Raw genomic sequence first — 17176 nt, forward strand, 5'->3', positions numbered from 1 at the left:
GAAAGCATTCATGATATATGTATATATATATATATAATATATATATATATACAAAATAAATAAATACAAGAAAACACGAAGAAAATTAAGAAAAATAATGATATAATCGTGTGGGCTGATGAAAAAAACATATCTTTTATTTTCCGGATTTTTTAAAAAAAATTTATCCTTTTTTTGGCAGTTGTTTGTTATTTTTTTATTATTATTTTTCTTTCCCCCCTTTTTTTCATACATCTGTAATTTTCCTTTGTTTTATCTTCATTTTGAACTTACTTACAGATGGAAGTACTACCGAGTACAAAATGTATGCTGTGCACTGGTAGGACTTTTATTTGTGTTCAAGTTATTAATATGATAATGTTTCTGATGTAATTATGACTGTAAAACGAGAATTTAGAGACTTTGAAAGGGGAATGGCGTTTGGAGCTAGGCCAATGGGATATTCCATTTCGGAAACTGAGGTGGAATTTAGCATTCCTGGACCAACAGTGTTAAGAGTGAGCAGGGAATACCTAATTTCAGGCATAATCTCCAGCTAAGGACAAACGATGTGATCGACAGCCTGTGCTTCATGTCCGAGACCACCGACGTGTGCGTAGAATTGTCAGTGACCAAAGACAAGTAACATTGCCTGAAATAACAGTAAGCATCGATATGGAACGGAAAACGGACATGACCGTTGGGTCTAAGCTGCAAAATTTGGTTGTAATGAGATACGGCAGCACAAGACCGACTCGAGGTACCTTTGCGACGATAATTTTTACGACATTTCGTATTCAGCATTTCGTCTTAAGTCCGACATCATGTACAGTGCATCTCCTGGGCTAATGTCCATATTGGTTGAACCCTAAACGATTGGAAAACTATAGATTGGTCACATGGGTCATGATTTCAACTGGTCACAGCCCATGGGGAGAGTTTGAGTGTAACGCAGACCTCCCGAAACCATGGACCTAAATTGTCTACGAAGCAACGCGCAATATGATAGTAGCTCCATAATGGTGTTGGCTGCTTTTTCATGGTATGAACTAGGCAGTATGGAGATATTGCACTAGTTATCACCAGAAACTGGTTATCGGGTAGTACTTGTTGATTTTATTCTAAGCATTTTCTTAAGGTTTAAATTATAAATTTAGCATTCTTTAAACAGTGATACTAAATATTATTGAAGACATAAATAAAGTTAAATTAGTTCCTGAAAGCAATGAATCTTATAATAACACTAGTATTTCATTTGAATATTGAATTAGAGTGTGTCTCACATAAATAAACTCATCTTCATTTTATGCCATAATTGGACGTAACGAAAACCAATGTGAACTAAACCAAATTCAAACACGTATTTATAAAGAGTAACTCATACCCTGCCCCAACTAGAGCTGGAATAAGTAAAAACGCCAGTTTTAATAAGGAAAAAAAGAAGAGAAAATTGAAATAAAGTGACTTCTGATTATAACCAAAATGATCGGCACATTTTTATGTGGCTTGAAATATGCGATGCTTATCATTTTCCAATACCAAGGGGACAGTAGCATCAATATTATGGTAGATTTAAATGATGCTTCAATTCTGAAACAGAAAGTGCCCCTTTTTGGTATAAACAGCCCTACAGAGTATAGCCCTTCCATTTTCTAGGAGATTGAAATTAAAGAGAAGGGCATAACATTCATGGAAAACATTCTGTTATCCAAAAATTATTTCCATGAAGGTTTTTCAACATAAACTGAGGCTTTCAACTTAGGACACAGCTTAATTTTTGCATATCGCAAATTTTCTGTGTCATTTTATGAAATAAAACGGCAGAGGAGAAAACGGCAGAGGTGGACTTTGGTTATGTTGGTAAACCCAACGTGGCGTTTTTCCCAGGCAGCATGAAGTTTGCATGCAATCTAAAAATGCTAGAAATAAATGTATAGCCATTTATAGAGAAATTTGCAGAAATATAATGCCTCAATTTATGATGAAAAAATTTTCAAGCAGATAAGTTTTTTGATATTAGGGCATTTGTTTTGAATAGCTGGTTTTTCCCTGAATTTCGATCCCCTAGAAAACGGGAGGGGTTTCCCTCACTGGAGCTGTTTGTACCAAAATGGAGCAGTTTCAGTTTGGAGCAGATTGAACGCTACCATGATCAATGCCTGTCATACTTTTGATGTTACAATCCTCTAGGCATTGGTAAAGGTAAGAAACATGGCATATTTTTCAATCATTTTTAAATGTACCTGGTATTTTGGTTATAATCAGAAGAAGCTTTATTAAGGCTCGGACTTTCCTTTCGTCTCAAATGAAGAGAACGGGTTCGAATTCCAGGGATGGCTGGTCGAAACGAATTTCGCAACCTGACCACGCCGATCACAGTGGTGTACGGATCATGCGTTCGAGTCCCCTTGTTTTCAGACTAACCGCGGAATATTTTCGTGGTTTTCCTCTTCGTGTAGAGTAAAGGCAGATTAGTTCCATCAAAATGTCATCCACGGAGGCAAATTTTTCGCAATACTTGATCCAGGAGTTCCTTTGTCTTCCAGTTTGGATTCAAAAGTACTAGGTTACGGAGTAGGACATAGGTAGTCATAAACTTAAAATCCGGTCGGCTGTTCAACGACTGTTTTATAAAATAAAATAAAATTTTCCTAAGAAAGGTGATCATTTATTACGATCATGTTAATTTTGACATTTATTAGATTGGATTTGAGAGGTTTTATAAAAATAAAAATAAATTTCAGTTATGTGACTTTTTCCCTAAAAATGACCCAATAAATATTGATAATGATATTTTGGATACAAATAATGCAATGAGACAAAAAGCTACTTTTTATATCAATATTTATTCAAGAACAACCCAACTTGAAATGAAAATTTACAAAAAAGTAACCAGGAAGAAGTATTTAATGCTAGTAAAACTTGGACTTCAGCGAATAAAAATGTGAATAATTTATTAATATTTAGAACAAAAATTTTGCATCAAGTACATTAAACAAATCACAGCGACTGATTATAAACAACATTCAACTAGACCGTTTAATCAAACAGAAAAGCATCCGTTAATTATAAAAATTGAAAAATTTTTCTTGGTGAGACCATAAAGTCAGAATAATTGAAAATAAGGGGGTTGAAGGTCTTAAATCGGATACCAATGAACTCAAAACGCAAAAAGTAGATACAAAAAGAGATAGTTAGGTTATATAAAGAAGGGTATAACAATATTATTCAAACTAAAACATAACTATTTCCCACTACACATTTCAAATAACTAGAATGACCATTTTAAACTAAAATAAAGAAGTTGAAACAATGCTATTTGATAAGCCCGGGCCCACTGCTAGCGGTAAAGCCATTGAAAAAAGAAATAGATAAAAGTTTAATTACACCAGATGTTTCCATGCCTGTCTTTTATGGACAATATACTTTTGTAGTACTTTTTTCCAAGTATAGTACAAAATATTAGATTTATGCACAATTGTTACAAAAAAAAAAAATTAAAGAGCACATGAAGAGTCCTTGTGCATCCATATCAAAAAAGTATATTTGATAATTTCATTGTTACCTCATATTTTCAGTTATTCAAAAGTATTCAATTTTTATTTCTAAAATTTATTTAATAACTTAATTGCGATACCATCAATTCTTATTGTCTTGACTAAACTTGTTTAAATAATCAATTCGGATTTTTAGCTAATATGGCATGTTATGTTTATTTAACTATATAGTAGTTTTCAAGATCAGTTATTTAATTCGGTTTTGGTCGGTATTTCATAAGCAATATATTTAAAATCAATTGACAACAAAATAATGTATGCATGTACACAATACAGAGTTAATAAGCAGGAAAATATGTTCTACGTGTGTAACATCCCAATTAAATAGTTAACTTATTTCATTGTTGCTGTGAATTTTCAAATCAAACCATCAGTCAAACGCATTCAACTTGAAATCTTATCTTCAAATCTTATTGTCTCGACTACACGCGTTTTAATAATCTTTTAATGATACAGGTAATCAATATTTAACAATATAGTAGTTTATATACATCTGTTTTTGTCGGTATTTTACTCGCAAAAACTTCTAAAATCAATTGACAACAAAATGCAATTAACACGTAGAAAATTATGTTTGAGGCGCTTTATAATCCAATTAAATAGTTAACTTCACTTATTTCATTGTTGTTACAAATTTTCAAATCAAGCAGGCAGCTAGTCAAGAGCATTCAACTTCATTTTAAGATTAGTTTCGAAAACTAATTAAAAACATTGAAAATCTCTTCTCACTTGAAAACAATTGTAAGTGTAAATTGCAATTTGAAATTAAACTTTTTCAATCTAAAGTGATGCTGTAATTCTAAGGGATAAATGCTTACTCCAGCTTAGAATTTGATACTTAATAACAAGAAAGGAGAACAGTGACTTCAATTAGTAATTAAGTTTAATCGATTGAAAATAAAAATTCATTATTTTTAAACTCTAAACAAGATATTTCTGTACCATTTCTGGCATTGTTTTCCAAAGAATTGAAAGAAACTTTTCTAGTTTTGCTTAATTAACAACCGTACAGCTTTCAGTAAAAATGAAAAAACGATGATTAAGTACTAATTTAAATAATTATCAATTCATTAACTATTTAAATACGCATTGAGGTCGAGTCTTTTAGTCTGAGAGGAAACATACACAAAAGGATCATTAGGAACTTGGCATTACGAATACTATGATTTACAATTAATTTAATGCCTATTTTGAGTGCAGAGATTCTATTATGTGAAAATATTTCAATAAACAATAATGCAAGGCGCTATTACAGTGTAACCAATAATATTACACTATTGGTTTACCATTTTAATATATAAATGGGAATATGCTTCATTGGTCTTGAAGTAATTGTTCAAAATATCCTTAAAAATAATAAACATAAATATCCAAAACATGTTTGCATCGATTAGAATAAAACTAAAGAGGGTGGTGCATACTAATAACTATGAAGGGTAAGGAAAATAATAAAAATACCAGTAGCCAATGTTTAGAAAAGAGTATTTTTTAAATTTCTGTGCTGATGTGAAGCAGAACTGAAACATGTAACTAAACAATTTATATTAAAATTGTTCGAAATTTTGACATTAAACTCTATTTAATACATTGACTTTTGAGATAGTTACAAAATTTAAAGTTGAAAAAGTAGCAAATAAGCGATAGGATTCAGCTACCTAGAGTTTATGTCCAAACAACATGATATAAAATTGTAATTTATAACAGATTTAATTCATTGTTGGCTTAGATATAATTCTAGTTGGTTTTAATAATACTTTTTCCGAGTTATTTGTATTTAAAGTTACCTATATATAATGATAAAAATTCACTCTTGAAAAATAATGATGCTAAAAGCAGCTACGTCGAAAATTATGAGCCATAGTGATTATAAACAGTTACCATACAATCGCCAGTAAAGCATGCTCTGGTCCTTTATATTTTTGGTTTCAGACTTTTGTTTATATTGTAAATATTTCGAAATATATATAAATTGTTATTTTAAATTCGAAAAAAGATACAAATAGAGAATAATTTAGATACATTATACTGCAAAGTTTTCTCAACTTTTAACTTTTATATTATGTTTTAAGAAATGTTTAACAATCTCTACATTTTTTTTAAAAATTTCTTTTGGTCAAAATTTTTTTTCTTCAAACATCTGTAAATATTTTTACCCATGCATGGATACTATTTGAAATAAAAGTACTTAAGAGTATTTTCAGAAATTCAAAATACTTATATTATTTTTTTCCATTAATATAATAATAAATTGAAACTAATGAACATATACTACTTATCTGATAATAAGAAGTGTCAATAACACTAAAGTGAAGTGAATAGATTAATAAAATTAAGCATGCTTAATGGTCCGTGAAGACCTGTAAATATTTTTACCCATGCATGGATTCTTTTTGAAATTGAAGTATTTATAATATTTTCCAAAATTTGATGCACCTATGTTGTTTTCTGATTGGATATTTTCTAAAATTATATTGGGCGAATATTCCACTTAGCTGAAAATAGGAAATGTCAATTATACTAAAGAAAAGCCGGAAGATACATATATTTCAGCATGCTTAGTGGTTTTATTATTTATAGCAAAATCTTACTCACTCGCTCTCACGTGAACATCCCTTGATCCAATGACGCCAACTCTGTTCGAAGCTTCGCATCTATAAATAGAAGCATGAACATCTGCTCTGTATTCTTCGCTCGAGAATGGCTCAAATACAAGAGAGCCATCATGACGCGTGTATCTTAGACCAGGTAAATCTTGAAGAACTTCTCCATCATGCTTTACCCAACGAATAACTGGTACTGGCTGGCCATCAGCAGTGCAAAGTACAGTTGTACCACTAGAGTTTGTGAAATCGACTCGACTGGAGGGTTCGTGGCGGAAGTTTAAAGTTCTTCCTTGAAGTTCTGAGCAATAGATGATATTACCTAAAATAATAATAATGAAACATTTTCAAAATATACTTAAAGTTAACTGATGAGCGAGCAGTTTTTAAGTTTTTCCTTGAAGTTCTGAACAATATATGATATTTCCTAAAATAATAATAATAATAATAAAATACTTTTAAAGTTTTCTTAAAAATATCTGATAAACGTGCACTTTTCAAGTTCTTCCTTGAAGTTCTGAACAATATATGATGTCACCTAAAATAATAATAATACTAGTAAAATATTTTAATAGTCTTCTTAAAAATACCTGATAAACGTGCATTTTTAAAGTTTTTTCCTTGAAGTTCTGAACAATATAAGATGTTACTTAAAATGTTAATAATAATAATAATAGTAAAATATTTTTAAAGTCTTCTTAATAGTATCTGACAAGCGTGCAGTTTTAAAGTTCTTCTTTGAAGTTCTGAACAATATATGATGTTATCTAAAATAATAATAACAATAATAGTAAAATATTTTTAAACTCTTCTTAAAAATATCTGATAAACGTGCATTTTTAAAGTTTTTCCTTGAAGTTTTGAACCATATATGATCTTATCTCAAATAATAATAGTAATAATAAAATATTTTTAAAATCTTCTTAAAGTTAGCTGATAAACGAGAATTCTTAAAGTTCTTCCTTGAAATTCTGAACAATGTATGATGTTACATAAAATAATTAATAAAATATTTTAAAAGTCTTCTTAAAAATATCTGATAAATGTGCATTTGTAAAGTTTTTCCTTGAAGTTCTGACCAATATATGATGTTACCTAAAATAGTAATAGTAATGATAAAATATTTTAAAAACATATTTAAAGTTAGCTGATAAACATTTTTAATGTAAAAATATAATATATGGAATTAATGTTATCGTATTAACATCAACTGAAATTTTTTTTGCAGTTGAGCTAGTTTGTTTGTAGACCGACCTGCGAATCGTTAATTCAGCACAGCTTGTCTTCATAAAAATTTATAATAGTTTTAAAAATGTTTTTTTTTGGGGGGTGAGGGTAGTGACAAAGCATTTGTTGTAAAATGTAAATCATTAAACAATGTATAGAATTGCTGTAATATTTTGGAGGTTCTAATAATTAGTAGTTAGTTAACTAAGTGAACACTTCTTACCAGTGAATAAACACAGAATTTCTCAGTAAATGAACTCTTTATATTCTAATCATATTATGACTTTTTTATGACTGATAAGTCATAAAATATTAATTAATTTGAAAAAATTTACTCCAATTCTGGAAATATCTAGGTCGTGAAATTATACAGCGTAAAATTTACACCAGGTCATACTATGTATATGTATATCAGAAAATAATGTCAATTAAAAAGAAAATATTTTTTTTATTTTTCTTCGCTTAAATTATAGAATACTTCAAAGAGAGCACAGAAACAAAATGAGGGATATCAATCGTTATCTTATTTTTTACATTTAATCCGGAAAATATCAAATTTCATCTTCAGGTCAAATTGATTGTGTGTTGAGGTAGAGATTTCATTTTTTTTTTCATTCGAGTGCTTCATTTTTTTTTTCATCAGAAATTTACTCTTCGAAGACAGAAATTATCGAAACTACTCTCAAAATTATCTTCTTCAAGGTTTGCCAGTTAGAATTACTTCATATGAAACTGTGTTTTTAATGGGAATTTCCTTTAAAAACACTTCACCAACAAAGAGAAAAAATGTTGCTAAGATTTTCGTACTGTATGGTAAGGACATTTCTAGAGTTTTTCTCTCGTTTTTTAAAAAAGCAATATAATTCTGGTTAATTAAACCATAATATACGATATTAAAACCATTTATTTCATAACTTATTCCGTTTGTATGATAACGGTTTAACTTTGATAAATAATTATAGTTCCAATTACCACTTTCACTAATTCACTTTTATCAAAAAAATACAAAACTAAAAAGAAAATGTAGCTGAAAAAATAATTTTTGTATCATGCTTTAAAGTATCATGATAATTTGCCCGAATTTTACCACATTTATCAAATTGTATCACATATTAAGAAACCATATTTAATTATTAATTTTACCAAAATAATTACTGATGTGCTATGATAAAAATTATCGTGCTTTTTGATGTTCCCATAGATCCAGAAACATGGTAAATTATACCATCTTCTGGTAGTTTTGACCATACATTTATTTGCCGTGTACATTTTTAAAAATAATCCAAAGTATAAATTAAGTCATAATTATATTCATTTCACTTTTTTGACTATTAAATTGGCTAATTATGGCGAAATCACTTTGACAATTATTTATGCTACTTTCAACTCAATTTTTGAAGCCCTCTATATTTCTCAGAGCTAATTAGTATGTTAAAGTCTAATAAAAAGCTGATCACTCACTAGAAAAATGAATTCTCAAACCTTAATTGAGTGACATGTCTGCTCAATCCCTGCTTCAGAATTGTTTTCTTTCAGTATTTATTAGAACTTTGATTCATAATATGAGTCAGATATATATAAAAATTAATATTATTCTATTTAATTACAACAATATAGAAGAAACCCAATGAATGAAGGTTCTCATTGTTTTTTCCACAACTAGCTTAACCAGTTAATGAACACTAGTGAGTTTAATTAAGAATTTATTTACGTTATAATGTTTAAAATGAAAACAAAAGGCTTTAACAACTATTTTTTTTCTCATTATGAGAAAAGGAATCTCTAATAAGTATCAATTGCACTCAAAACAGTTAACTACATAACATTCAGCAAATAATTTTATCTGAAAAACAACGTGCTTCACAAGCACAAAAAATTCACGATTTTTTCTAGAGAATTCTCAGAAAATGTTTCCTGTGGTCAGGTAATTTAATAGAGTGTCAAATGGTCTCTTGCAGCAATGTAGTAAGTTACTGTCTTCATTAAATCTAGAGAAAAACTTTTAAAATCTTGTTTTTTAAAAATATTTCTGTTCATTCATTGGTTGGATTGCTCTATAGAGATTTTTCCTTAACACAATTTTTCACATCTCAAACTGGAGGAGAAATTGGTTTGTCGGAAGAGAAAACAACAGTTAAATAAACATCTTTACACATATCAAAAGCTTACCCATTCAACATTTTGAATGTGTAAAAATGCAAACAAAATCGTGTTATAATACTATTTTACATAGCTTTGAATGCATTTTCGTGAATATTAATCTTAAATTCAAAATTTATTTTTAGAATTAAATAAAATTCAGTTTTCGATATTTAAATACAACATAATTTGTAATGAATTTGTCGGAAATAAATTATTCAAAATTATTTAATGATAAAGAAATAATCTGTGTAAAATAGTAAACATTCTTCTCAACAGTGTAAAAAAAACCCTGATTAATTATTTCAAAAGAATGCCAGAACTTCTTACCGTAAAATCCATCTTTCTGTCACATGTTAAGGAACAAAAATATGATAAGCCACAATTTTACTGTAAAAATTGCCGTAAAATAACTGAACCACTCTAATTACAAAAATATTTCCGTAAAAATTGCTGTATAGTATTTAAAAAATTAGATTTCACGGATGATTCACCCTAAGTGCCAGCACTTTAATGCCCTAATTTGATAAGGATTTTTTTAGGGTGTAATTTTCTTCCTTTATTAACTTAGATCAAAATGAATTATAATAATTTTTTTCAAATGAAATAAATTGTTTCGGGAAAAAAATTGACCATTGTATTTATTTACACTTAATATAAGAGTATTTCCTTTAAATAGAATTCACAAAACAATTTTTTTTCAGATAGATAAAGTTAATTATTATTATGGTTTAAGGAATTTTAATATTCAAATTTATGGGAAACAGATTCCATAACTAATTTTTACCTGTCAAATGTTATAATGTGATAATTTATTAGAACTTATTTTTATTGTTGTTCTTAAAATTTAATGATTGTAGCATTCAAAAAAATTAAAGAGAATCCTTAAAATGCCATATAAATATATATAAGTTTTAACACCTAAAATAAATATAATAGCTAAAATATTTTGCTTTTGCATGTTTTAATAACAAGCTTAAAAATTCATACTATTTGTATGTTAGTTAAAAGCATAATATATAGATATATTGATTCTACCAAAAAAGTCCTTAATTCTTCAGAGTCCTAAAGTTATTAGCATGCAAAAACTATTCTTTGCAAGATCAATTGTATTTTATGTGACAGATCGATGCATATAACGTTATAGGTTTGGGTGATAAATATAATTATGGATTCAAATTTGTAAAAAAATAAGAAAATTCAAATAAGAAAAAACTGAATAATCTAAAAAATTACTCTCTCAGAATAAATAAATAAACTTCGCAAGAGAGCAAATTTACTCCAACTAAAACTACGTGTTGAAATGAAGCATCTTTCCTGTTCACATAGAACCATAATTCTGTGGAATCAAAGTTAACAAGCATTAATTTACACGACAAAACGAATCAATTAGGTAAGTTGCAACCACTTAACAAAATATTATGTTTTCCAAAATTTCTAACAATTTGAAAGGATTTTCAATTGAAAAGTTTAAAAATGCAGTCACTGTGCTAAAACAGATACAACTTATTTCTGCTAAAAATTCGTCTTATTTATATTAAGAATTAATGCGTGCTAAAGATCGCAAAATAATTTTCAAGTACAATTTTTTTAGACATCTTCAACAAAATATCAGAAATAAAAAGTTTTAAGAAATTCAAAAAATTGCAAAATTTTATTAATAATGCTTACATAAATAAGGATTAATATAAAATAATTTATGCTGATTTATATAAAGTAATTTATTACAGTTTCATGGGTTCAAAAAATATGAGAAAAAAACAAATGTATTTCAGAAATATTTCTTTAAGCAACCTTAATTCACGCCTCACTAAGCTTAAAAATTAAGGAAATTGTTTCAGAAATTAAATATTTAGGGTGTTCAAACAGTAAAAGCTGATAAAAGTTTAATTATTTGAAAATATTTTTTAGCTTCTTTAGAAATGTAGTTTTTCTTTTTTTTTTAACAAAGACATTTTTTTTCATCTTATGTTTAACAGTATGTAAAATTCCAGTAACGTTATTAAATTATTCATTATTTTTTGTTATCATTTTTATTTCCTTTTAGCCAATTTAATTTAATCTAGCTGAATGAACCTACCCAAACCATGAGCTATTTTTAAAATCCCACGTTCCAAAAAAGGCTAAATTTTACCTTTCGTGAATTAGTACGAATTAAATATCTGAGTTTAAATAACATTAAATCGTCAACAGCATTAAGAGTGAAATGTAAAAGCAAAACAAAAAGCTATTGACATAAAAAAACGTTTTTGCTTACTCTTCAAGCTAAGAAACAAATAAGTTAAATATTAAATATTTTTATAAAAATGGTAGAAATAAAATGTACCAAAAAGCCGAATTACTTTAGAATACCAGTGAAATACGCAAATATTTAAAATCTTGCGAAGAAAATTCAATTTTAAATTTCTGAATAACTTTGAAAATCAATTTTTACCTGAAAATATTTTATGGCAACAAACTTGCGAGCCAAAGGGATAATGAAATATTAGATTCTATGAAATGTAAGCAAAATAAAAATTGTCGTTCCAATTCTTAAGTTTTCATTTTATCTTTTGCAGGAAAAAATAAACAAATTATTTTCAGCGGAAATCACGCAGAAAAAATCTAGAAAAGAAAACATATTAAAATGCATCGTTAAAGATAACGTCATCTTCAAGGACAGATATAAAAATTTTCAAAATATATGTAACTTTTTTTTTTTTCAATTTATTTTAGTAATGTATGTTTTTAACCAAATTTAGCAACACAAACTTATTTTTTATAAAATATTTCTAAAAATAACATATTTTCAATAATATGTAATATGTAAGAGATTCATTATGAATTGCATGCTGGGGCAAAAATTTTGACATATGTACACTGAGAAAAAAAGAATGGTCTAAATTATTCGAATATTGCACCTCGTTTCCTGCTCTATGGGAGAACCAAAAAGCTCAGAGATTATTACCAATGTGCTTTAGTAATGATTTTGGTAAAATTACCAATAAAATATGGCTTTATAATACATGGGGAAATTTGGTAAATGTGAATGCTATTATCATACCTTAAAGCATGGCATAAAATCCATTTTTTGTTTCAAAATTTACTTTTCAGTTTTGTATATTTTACTGTGTGGTAATAAGATATATAGTTTTAAACATCAGATAACCAAAAGAATGGTTTAAATATCATATTTTAGTTTCCTTAATTCGGCAAAGTGTCAATATGATACACTACGGTAATTTCACCAGAAAAGTTTCCTCCATCTAAGATGCGGTTTAATTTAATTTTTAGTTTTGCATATTTTACTAAATGTGTAATATAATAAGGACTGATATTTTTAAAAACCAGAAGTTTTGGTAGATCGTTTACATCTCAATAGAAAAATTACCAGCAGAATTGTTTAAATCTACATATTTCAGTTTACCAGAATTTCGAAACCAGAATTAAGGTTTTCTTTTACTGGAAATGTCAATGACATACAATAATTTTCCAGAATTTCTTTTTACCGCGTATATAGAACGAAATATTTAATAAAAATAGAGTAAGTCTATGTTAGATAACCATTTAAAAAAGATAGTCAGTTTATATATCTTCGATATTTGTTAATATTATGTATCAGATATAGATTCACAAAAAACAGTTTTACTTTTTTATTAATTTGGACAAATTGTTTTTTTTTTATAACGGCAAAAAGTAAGAAAAATTTGAATGTGTTGTTTTTTTTTACATAGTAAAAAAATTTTTTTTTGTAAGTTGTTTTTTAATGTTGTTAATATCGTTTTTTAAAAAGTAGTTTATATTTGTTTCAACTAGCTGGATCTCTACGGAGAATATATGGTCTAATCTTTGTTTTTGAGTAAAAAATATAAATTTTTGGTCTATTTATGAAAGTCAGCTTTGGTTCTGACGGATATAATGGTGGAATGACACTTCAAATTTGTTGACTATCTCATCTTAAACTTTAGTCATACACATACTATGAAAAATATATTTTATAAAAAGTGATATTTCCACTCATTATGTTTTAAACGGGTTCATACTTTCAGAAAATAATATATTAAGTTCCTTAAAATAGCTTAATAATCGGTCATCTGTCCTTGATTTATCTGAATCTAGAACAGAAGTCTTAAATGTTTTGAAGTAAATCACAAGCCATTATTTTATTAAAGCACTAGCTACGTTCCTATTATTTGTATAGCGGAAAAATCACAAATCTGAATTATTGTTTTTTTGTTGCCCTCTACAATTAAACTTTTAAGAATAAAGATTTTATATTAACGTTATCAAGGAAAGCGAGTTAAGAGCAATGGAAAAAACATTTTCCCTTTGTCTAAGTAGGTTTAACTAAGTTTTAACAGGCTAACTAAGCTTTAATCTTTGTCGGAGATAACTGAGAAAGCAAACTTACAACTTGCTTACGTTGAAAAACATTATAAACCCTGCATTTTGCTCTCTTCATAATTTTATACAAGAATGAAGAATTGCAGAATGCTTTTTTTATATTTAACTGCTGTCGATTATAGATTCTTGTATGTAAAAACTTTAAAATGTGGGAGAAAAAGTAGTAAATAATTAAAAGTTAGTAATATGTAATTAATTCACCTTAATCAAGAACAACAATCTTTAAAATGTTTCCATATGTGTTAAGCCTTACTAAAACATTATTTTTCATGAAGTCAGTTTTATAAATGTATGTGACTAGGGGAAGAAAGAGGACGGTTTTATTAGATTTCATTCAAATTTAATTAATATCCTATCCAACTGTTGATTCATATGTGTCCTTTTTTAGGTGGTAAAATCTTGTAATCAGTTTCAAAATTTGCAATATTAAAAACAAATATCATATTAATGTTTAAAAATGTTATTAACTCTATACTTCATTACATAATATAAGAAAAGTTAAGAAAAATATGTCAAAACATTAAAATTGGATTATTATATATTTACTTTTACTGTATAATTGTTCTTCTCTTGCGATCAATTTTTCGAACATTATTAAATAAATTGAGAATTAGGGTATAAAAATCATTTATTTAATCAATTTAAAGTATTCAGCAAACATTTACTCTCATGATATAAGAGAAGAAAAAAACCATTTTTGCTCTTCTCTCGTAATTTATGTTTTCAATTTCCCTTTAGAGTACATTTCATTTCAAAAATTAATTATTTTATTACACTTTCAGAAAGAAATAGTATAAAACAATTAAATGACAATACAAAATTATATAATGGGATTTCGTTTTGAAATGCTTAAATTTAATTATTGAAATAACGAGCACGAAACTTATTTAAACTCTAAAGGGAACGACAAAATTCGTCAAATTAAATTTTGAAATGGTAAATTGATAAGCAAACATAACTTACATTCTTAATTTGCATTAAACCTTAGTTTGATCTAGTAATTATCCGTGAAACAATGGGCTATTTGAATTGAAATTTATCTCTTCCGTAAATTGAATGAAGTTAAGGAAATTTCCATAATGACAATGAAATGTTTTCGTAATTGCGATGAATTAAATCTTGTCGAATAATTAAAAAGTTTTCTAAGTAATATTCCTCTTGTGTAATTAACTTTAATTCATTGAAAAGGTATGGTTAACTTCATTTTATTGGTTATTTGTCTTGAAATTTTGAATTAGTCTTCTTGTTTTCCAATTAAAAGGCTTATAAATATTTAGCCAAATTTCAAATTTATATATCTTAGACGCTCTGACATTATTCAAGATAATTTTTCATTAATATATTTAGGTATATTTAATTAATCTCAGTAATATAGTTTAGGTAAACTATGATTTTCAAAGCGCTGTCATTAATTCTATGCTTTTATGAATTCCCTTTCGCATATATGAGGAGAAAATTTTATATTTTATTCTTATTTAAATAATCTTCTTATAATTATAAAAACTGCTTCGCCTTTGTAATAATCTTTTTATTTCAAATCATTCTAACACTAAAATGTCAGTCGTACACCAACCCCTATCAACACACAATTACATTAAGCTCAGTAATACATTTTAAATAAACTATTTTTTTTTTCAAAGAGCAGTTATTACTTCTATGTTTTTATGAATTTTCTTCCGTACTTGTGAGGAAAAAATTTTACAATTTATTCTTATTTAAATAATCTTCGTGAGTAAGTACATAAACTTCCTCTTAATTATAATAAACTTTTTATTTAAAAGCATTCTAATATTTTGTTTCATTTTATAACCCTCGTTGAACAGTAAACCCAATTTTTGACTTACCAACGTTCAACTCGGTAGCCTTGTAATTTTGATCCCAATCCGGAAGATAAGGGTCGTTGGTCAAGTGTTAAAGGAAATGTTTGTTTTTATGGAGGACTTTTTGAGGAGACTAACTCGCATTTGCGTTATATGGAGACTAAAACCAAGAAACTCTCCCACTGTTAGCCTGTAGGCAAGGGGATTCAAACCTATGATCCTTCAACCACTGAGGATATCTTACGTCAGAACTGTGGCCAGTGGGACCCGGGCGCGGAATTCGTATCGACCAATCATTGCTGGAATTCAAATTCGGTTCATCTCATTGGGAGGCGAATGCTCTATCTCCTGAGCCACGACGGCTCGATTGCATTCTGATACGAAAAATACTTTATTTTATTTCAATGCTTGATTCTGACGTATACCAACAACAACCAAGAAATTACTCAATCGCCAAATAAAATTTATGGTCAGTCAAAAGTATGATCATTTTTCGACTAGATAGAGTAAGAGACTACAGAGCAAAATTTATCTGCTGTTCCGGGCAAAATGATGAACAAGTTCTGATTTTTTTTCTTGATAGTTACGAGAATAATTTATTTTGCTTATATTTACACTTTCAATCTCTAATTAATTTTAATTCTAGCAATTTTCCGATATTTTGACATTCTTAATATTTCGACACTAAAGTCATATCAAATATTTTCAGTCATAAACAAACAAATACAAAATTTAAATGAGAAAAAAAATTAAACGAAATAAAATAAATCAAGTTATGTATTCAAGTACAAACAAAAAAAAACATTTTGCTTTTGTCAGAGCAAAAAAAAAANAAAAAAAAAAAAAAAAAAAAAAAAAAAAAAAAAAAAAAAAACTTGAAATGCGTACTGAAAAAAGTGTGATCAAAACTACCAGAATAATATATCAAACTTTACCGTGTTTCTGGCTCAATGGGAACACCAAAAAGTACGGTAGTTTTTATTGGTGCAATTTAGCAGTGACTTTCGATAAAGTTGATTATACAATATGGTTTTATTACCATAATACTTTAGAAGTGGTTCCCAAATGGTGTTTCGGGAAACCTTAGGGTTCCATGGAAAGCTCACTGAGGTTAAATGAGTTAGTATTTTTTTACCAATTTTGATTTCTGAAATCTGTAAATATGTTTTGATTCAACCGATTATCTATACTTTATTTAATATTCTAGTTAACTCTATGAAAAAATTTAATTCAAATGCCGACAAATAAGGATATAACAAAATTTTGCTAAATATATATATCTTCCAATCACATACTGTCATAGAAAAATAAGAAAACGAAAAATATTTACGAAAATAATATGTATTTACAAATAATCACACCAGTATTTATCATCAAACTTTACAATTCAAAATAAGATAACCAAATTGAAGAATAAAGACTTTTTTTTCTCTGATAACCAGTCTTTCCGAAACCATAATTCAAAAACATT

The 17176-nt window shown here is 27.7% G+C and overlaps 1 protein-coding gene across 1 annotated transcript in view; it reads right to left on the bottom strand.

Annotated features, from left to right (window-relative positions):
• LOC107442911 (cell adhesion molecule Dscam1) overlaps positions 1 to 17176 on the bottom strand; it is a 152774-nt gene that overhangs the window by 100656 nt on the left and 34942 nt on the right. The window contains exon 2 of the mRNA XM_071184002.1: positions 6129 to 6458. Within this exon, the coding sequence (XP_071040103.1) occupies positions 6129 to 6458 (330 nt within the window). The remainder of the gene's footprint in view (positions 1 to 6128; positions 6459 to 17176) is intronic.

Source organism: Parasteatoda tepidariorum, chromosome 8 (assembly GCF_043381705.1).
Source record: "Parasteatoda tepidariorum isolate YZ-2023 chromosome 8, CAS_Ptep_4.0, whole genome shotgun sequence".
NCBI lineage: Eukaryota > Metazoa > Arthropoda > Arachnida > Araneae > Theridiidae > Parasteatoda > Parasteatoda tepidariorum.